The sequence below is a fragment of the Myotis nattereri genome, assembly GCF_964212035.1.
Source record: "Myotis nattereri genome assembly, chromosome: 15".
Lineage (NCBI taxonomy): Eukaryota > Metazoa > Chordata > Mammalia > Chiroptera > Vespertilionidae > Myotis > Myotis nattereri.
In genome coordinates this window covers 17,263,204-17,270,459 of record NC_138090.1, presented here as the reverse complement: position 1 = coordinate 17,270,459, position 7,256 = coordinate 17,263,204, and the positions used below count along the sequence as shown (strand labels likewise).

General features: G+C 51.3%; 1 protein-coding gene across 1 annotated transcript; it reads right to left on the bottom strand.

Annotated features, from left to right (window-relative positions):
• Window positions 1-2,859: 2,859 nt before the first annotated feature.
• TLE7 (TLE family member 7) lies at window positions 2,860-6,446 on the bottom strand (the record flags this gene model as incomplete). The annotated part of the gene is made up of 9 exons (XM_081108357.1): window positions 2,860-2,964; window positions 3,501-3,574; window positions 4,114-4,267; window positions 4,413-4,554; window positions 4,948-5,189; window positions 5,296-5,508; window positions 5,984-6,042; window positions 6,186-6,205; window positions 6,334-6,446. The coding sequence occupies 9 exons, from the start codon at window positions 6,444-6,446 to the stop codon at window positions 2,860-2,862; spliced, it is 1,122 nt and encodes a 373-aa protein (XP_080964483.1).
• Window positions 6,447-7,256: the final 810 nt, after the last annotated feature.

The window sequence follows — 7,256 nt, the reverse complement described above, 5'->3', positions numbered from 1 at the left end:
TTTAAAGGGCCAGAAGGTTGAGAACCGCTGATTTAGAGGCACACTGGCAACAGCAGGGTAGGCAAACTATAGCCAGCAAATCAATCTGGCCACTGCTTGTTTTTATACATAAAGTTTTATTGGAACACGGTCCCACACATTCATTTATGTATTGTCTATGGCTGCTTTCACGCTACAGCAGAGGAGTTGAGCTTTGGGGCAAAGCCTAAAATATTTATTACCTGGCCCTTTAAGTTTGTTGTTTCCAGGGCTACAGTAACAAATAGACTCCAAAATTTCTAACAGCTCTAATATAAGTTTATTTCTCGTCCACATAACAATCCAAAGTGCGCAGCTTTTCTCCATATTTGATTTGTGGAAACAGGATGCTTCCACCTCATGGCTCTACAATCCTCTAGGGCAGTGGTTCTCAACCTTCCTAATGCCGCGGCCCTTTAATACAGTTCCTCATGTTGTGGTGACCCCCAACCATAAAATTATTTTCGTTGCTACTTCATAACTGTCATTTTGCTACTGTTATGAATCGTAATGTAAATATCTGATATGCAGGATGTATTTTCATTGTTACAAATTGAACATAAAGCATAGTGATGAATCATAAAAACAATATGTAATTATATATGTGTTTTCCGATGGTGTTGGCGACCCCTGTGAAAGGGTCGTTTGACCCCCAAAGGGGTCGCGACCCACAGGTTGAGAACCGCTGCTCTAGGGCTTCCATGCCATTCGCCTTGGGTTGGTAGAAGAGGACAGAGAACCTGGAGGGGACACCCCTACTCCTTTAGCCTTGGCCCAGAAATGGGACCCATTCTTCTCTCATCATTGGTCAGCAAGAATTAGGTACCCAACAACATCTCAATGCAAAGATGGCACACTTAACCCTTTGCGGTCGTATTAAATTTGGACATGGGTGTCGTACTGGTCGGAATTAATTTCCATTGAAAGAGCAGTGATACATAACATGCAAGATTATGAAGGATAAACAAGATTTATTAATTCTTTTTTGGAACTACGTCACTACTAGTAGAATCACTACAAACGTTTTCACTTTCTACGTCAGAGTCAGTATTCAAGGTGCCAAAATAAAACTCTTCATCGTTACTTTCAGATTCACAGTACACTTCTTTCGGTAACTTTCTTTTTGCCATTTTGGAGTATTATTTTGAAATATCTTAACAAGCGAGAATGCCTAATTATAGTTAAACGTAATTTGTAAAGCTTTATTTGAAATTCTGCAAAGTATCTCCAAAGCTTGTCGATTTCTTCACTCTCAAAAGGCGACTGACTCGCCACGGGGTTTTGCATGGTGAGTGTGGAACGAGCGCGTTTGTTTATATTGAGTTTCGGTATCTCCGATTTGTCGGGGCAATGTTTTGGTTCGTGACAAGGTCGCTTAGACACTTAAGAGCTTTCAGAGAAATTATGAACTGATACAGGAATGAATAGAGTTAAGATTCGTACGGTTCCTTGCTGTGGTGGCTGAGAGCAGACATACGACCAGAACGGTAAAAAAGCTTTGGTGGCTGAGAGTAGACAAATGACCGCAAAGGGTTAATCCATGGCTTTGCAGTCTCCTCCCAGTGACAACTCTAAGCTACAAACTTGAGTGGGCAGCTATCTCTCAGCCATGCCACCACCAAGCAACGAGGCGGCAGGATGGGAGAGGAATAGAAAGCAGGCCTACCTGGCTTGTTTTGGGGAGCTGGGGCTTTTTCAACTTGGGGAAGGCCAGAAAAATTACATCATCACATCCTCAAACATGAGGAAGCTGACACAAAACTGTAGCTTTTCACTGGCACCAAATGCCAGAATTAGGATCAGGACTTGCGAAGACTCAGACAAAATGAGGTATTGTGAATCAGGAAGCTAAAAGGAGAGCCTTTCTTGGGATATGGTTAGACCAGCTCATGGAGACTCAGCCTTGGCCGGGTGGCTCAGTAGGTTGGAGCACCGTCCCGTACACTAAAACGTTACTGGTTCCATTCCCAGTCAGGGCCCATATGGGAGGTAACCGATCAATATTTCTCTCACATCACTCTCTCCCTTTTTCTTTATCCTCAGGTGAGGATTAACAAAAGAGTTGAGCATTGTTAATCTACCAACTCCAATATATAACTTGAAAATTTGTACATATACATACATTTCTTATTAAGCCTTCTTAAATTCCAAGAATTCCCTGCACGCACCTCCCCCCCCCCCCACAAAAAAAAGTTACAAACAAAACTAAGTCCTGCTCTAGCGGGTTTGGCTCAGTGGATAGAGCATTGGCCTGTGGACCCAAGGGTCCCGGGTTTAATTCCAGTCAAGGGCACGTACCTGGTTGCAAGCTCCTCCCTGGTCCCAGCCCTGGTCAGGGCTTGTGCAGGAGGCAACCAATCAATGTGTTTCTCTCACATCGATGTTTCTCTCTGTCTTTCCATCTCTCTTCCATTCTCTCTAAAATCAGTCAAAAAATATTCTCAGGTGAGGATTTAAAAAATATAAAGAAAGAAAGAAAAGAAGATTTCTAAAAAAACCTAAGTCCTTCCCTACCCTGGATTTGCTGACTGGGGGCATAAGGAATCCACCATAATGAAACGTATCCAGGCCATTCTGGTTTTTGCTTTTCTATTTTATTAGTTATAAAGGCAAGTTTCCCCACCAAAACCCAGCCATCGGTGGTAAAGAAATAAAGTGAAAAATCCCTAAGCTGTACACTAAAAACCTGGGAGCGCAGGCTAGGAGAGGGGAACAGACAGGTGACCTGCCATCGAGGAGAAGGTGGAGGCAGGAAGCGTTGGAAGCTGGTCGGCGCCCAAGGTCACCTCTCAGCACGCTGCTTTCTCTGGATCTTCACCAGCAGGACCCGACACCCAACCTTCAATACAAGAGCTTGTAAACCGTGGCACAGTTTCTGGAGCCTGTGACCAGATACTGGTTGTCGGAGGACACGTCGCAACACAGGACTTCTGTAGACTCCTCCTCCTAGGGGAAAAGAGGCGCCAAAAAAGGTCCTCTGTGCAGGGGCCAGGCTTGGGCCAGAGATGAAGGTTTCATTTAGGGCTCTTTCAAGGCTCAGCGTAGACCTGAGGCTCAGTTTAGAGCAGGGGTGGGCAAACTTTTTTACTTGAGGGCCACAATGGGTTCTTAAACTGGACCGGAGGGCCGGAACAAAAGCATGGATGGAGTGTTTGTGTGAACTAATATAAATTCAAAGTAAACATCATTAGATAAAAGGGTACGGTCTTTTTTTTCAATAGTTTTATTCATTTCAAACGGGCCGGATCCAGCCCGCGGGCTGTAGTTTGCCCACGGCTGGTTTAGAGGCAGGGCCAGGTCTCGGGGCTCACGGTGGAGCCCCTGAGTTTACAGGGCCTCAAGTCCTCATCCCCCCCGCATCTATTAAATGGCCCTGGGTGCCATCTCAGAGGTCCTCTCCAACACTGCCTCTGGGGCCTGACCCACTGGGATCTAGGACTACAGCTCCTAGTACGGGGTTTTCACACCCCTCCTTCCAGTACCTGAAACAACCTTTGTAGATAAGGTGCAGATAAGCAGTAGATTGACTCATCCATTGTGGTCACAAAATAGCTCCCTGCAAAGGAAAAACAGATGGAGGGCCAGATACTGCATCCTAGTCCCGCTGTTCCCGCCGGACTAGGGAAGAGGTTTCTCTGCCTCAGTTTCCCCAAATATAAAAATCAGAGACACAACACGAACCATTCCCTCATCTGCCCCCACCCGCCAACCCCACAGAGGATCACGGTGAGCATCGCTGAACAGGACAGTAGCTGGGGCTTCGTGCCTCTTCCGTCTGCCCGTGTCTTCAGGCTGCCATTCTGCAGGGGAAGCAACCCTTTCTGACAGAGCCAGGAAGGAAAGGGGCGAGGAGAGAGAGAAGACAGGAAAGGTAGCCGGGCTATCAGAGGGAGAAACACTGGTGGGGTTGGGAGTGGGGGGTGATGCAGGGGTGAGAGCAATGGGAGAGCAGACACCTGGATCTCTGTTTGGCCAGTGTTGGGGCTGGAGAGGGAGGAACTAAGAGTCTGAAATAGTCTGGGCCCAGACTTTAAAGTGAGTAGACACCCCAGAGTGTCCAGGACACCCCGAGGTGTTGCCCTGCTTCTCACGCACCAGAGGCGGCAAACTTGAGGTTGTGGTGGTGGACGTATTTATGTATGACGGCCTTAAACGCCTCCTTCCGGTGCGTGTGCAGGATGATGACGTCACTGGTCCGCAGGCCCACTAGCAGCCACTCCTCGCTGGGGTCGTGGGCGATGCTGAGGATCTGTGGGGAAGGAGGTGGAGTCAGGGCTCCGAGCTGCCAACTCCATCCTTTGTGCCCACCTCCAAGCTCAGGTCCCGCTCCTGCAGGCACCCACAGCTCCCAGGCCCTGGGGGCCGCACTCAGCCAGCTGGGCCCGGCCAGGCACCTCATGGTGGAGGTTGTATTGCTGCAGCTTCTGGCAGCTCCTCAGGTCCCAGGAATACAGGCTGGTGTCTTCGCCTCCGGTCCAGAACTTATTGCCCGTGATATCCACACATCGGGACCCATATTCAGGGACTTGGTGCTTCCTGGTGGGAAATAACTCAGAGGTTTGTGTTTGGTTGGGACCCCCAGGAGTTTTGGGCCCAGGAAGGCCCTAACAGTGGTTCTCAACCTTCTGGCCCTTTAAATACGTTCCTCATGTTGTGACCCAACCATAAAATTATTTTCGTTGCTACTTCATAACTGTAATGTTGCTACTGTTATGAATCGTAATGTAAATATCTGATATGCAGGATGGTCTTAGGCGACCCCTGTGAAAGGGTCATTTGACTGCCAAAGGGGTCGCGACCCACAGGTTGAGAACCGCTGCCCTAGAAGGACCCCAGATATATTCTCCACACTCACTCACTTAGTCCTGCCGCACAGAGGGGAGAGTGAGGTCCAGAAAGGGCACATGCCTTCCCGCCCCCAGGGCATACCTGATCAAGATTTGGTTCTGCAGATCCCAAATCTCAATGAATCCTTTGAAACAAGCCAAGCAGATCTGGGCATTGGAGGAGATGGCCAGAGAGTAGCATATGGGGCCTGCGGAGGCCAGCTGTGCCCTGATGCGGGGTGTGGGTGCCAGATCCCAAAGCGTCAGGGTCCGGGACACCCCCCCGGTGATCAGGCTCTGCTCGTTGGGGAACAGCTTGCAGCTGAGGACACAGTTATGACGGTCCTGTAGGGACGGTCACATGCTCACATCACCTCTGCAAAGTGCAGGCTGCGAGGCTCCTGACGGAATCGCGTCTGGGTGCCCTGAGCCCTCGTAGCACAGCCCTCACCTGGAAGTTCAGCTGGGCCTGCGGGGCCTTGTTCCAGGTATGCAGGGCACTCTCGTCCCACACCCTGATGTAGCCGTGGCCACACGTGTACACGTGGTGAGTCGAGCTGCTGATGGCAATGGCAGAGACTTTCTTGCCGTGGCAGAGTCTGCCCACCTTCCAGGACTTGCGTGGGATCCTCTGCCTGACCACCACTTCGTCTGCCACGGGAGGCTGGGAGAGGAGAGGGTGGTGGCCTTGAACGGCCATCGCCCTGGGCCCCCCTCATCCATGGGGACTGCCTGCCCCTGTCCTCTGACTACATTCCTAGCCATTCACCCAACAGCTCCCCTCTCACCCCCAGGCAGGATCGTGTCTCAGCTGGGGACCTCAGCCCCCTGACATCTTCTGCGCTAGCCCAGGTCAGGCCCAGGTCGCCTCCGCGATAAGCAGGGCCATGTTTCTGAGACCATTCCGAGTGCCAGCAGCGAGGGCAGAGCCTGGCTCAGAGCCGCCACGGGTGCAGCTCTGGAAGTGACTGAGTGGAGGCCCTGAATACTGGTGGCGGGAGAAGGGGGGAGCCACAGGACGCCCGCCACCTATGGGAGAGCGAGCGAGTGTGGACACTGCACACCCTCACCTTCTTGTTTGGGGGGAACGGGGAAGAGAAAGATCCCAAGTTTTTGTTTTTAAAAAACAAGACACTTACAATTGCTCTGAGGAAGGACCAGACTTCGTCACTGGGAGGAGGCGAAGAACAAGGCAGGCCTGCAGGGAAGTATCAATGCCCACGGCTCACGGAGAGGGCAGCGGGCAGCCTGCTCTCCTGGCGCCAGGGCCTCTCTCCCAGGCCCCATCTGAGCACCTTGAGCTGCCACCCTCCCTGTCCACACTGTCCCGGTGGCACTCACCAAACTCGAATCCTAGTAAGCTGCTGGGACAAAGGGAGAGGGGGAGGGGGAGACAGAGCATGAAATGGAGGGCTCCCTGCTAGGAAGTCCCGCCCCCCACCCCTGTCAGTTCCTGCCCCCCCCACCCCCACCCCCAGGGGAGACCTACCTGGAGGCAAACTCTGCTTCTTCTCTCGACCGCCCCTCAGAGAACCAGCTGGCCTGGAGCTCGGACCTGTCGAGGGCCTGGAGGGCCCACTGCTGCGGGGTCACAGTGCTCATCTCCTGATACACCGGGCCCTGCTGCGCTGGGGAGCCTGGGGACCACTGCGGGGTGCCACACACCCCATCCAGCTGGGGCTGTGCTTGATGCCTGTGCTGAGAGGAAAGGCCAGAGCCCTCTGGCTCATACCTCCTCGGCTCTGATCCCTCATAAATTCTGAGAATACTGAATGCGGTCTCTTCCTTCTTTGCACTCATGTCCTTAGACCGAGGAACTGCCTGAGGCACCTGGTGTAGCTTAAGTGATGGGCCCTCAGACAGAGGCTGGGCTCCCAATCCGTCCTTACCCCCTGCAGCAAGAGAGAGAACGGATACAGGAGCGCTGTTTGGGGTCTATTCAGAAGGGTCAGAGAACACCTCTCATGTGAGAGGATTCAGAAGATCAGTCGCTAACTTTTTATACAAAATGTTGGCAGCTGCCCTGCCTGGCTTGGCTCAGTGGGTAGAGGTCAGCCTGCAGAGGACTGAAGGGTCCCAGGTTCGATTCCGGCCAAGGGCACATGCCTGGGTTGCAGGCTTGATCCCCAGTGGGGGGCGTGCAGGAGGCAGCCAATCAATGATTCTCTCTCATCATTGATGTTTCTATCTCTCTCCTCCCTTCCTCTCTGAAATCAATAAAATATATATATAAAAAAATGTCGGCAGCACTGGTGACAAGTTTCACAGAGACATTTTGAGATGTTACCAGGTATCGTGTTTTTCCTTCTAGACACACACACTGCATTTCCAGTCCCATAAAATCAATCCACCCTTTAATCTGACAAATGAAGGCTCATCCCCAGTGTAAATAAAATGTAAGGCAACAGGAAA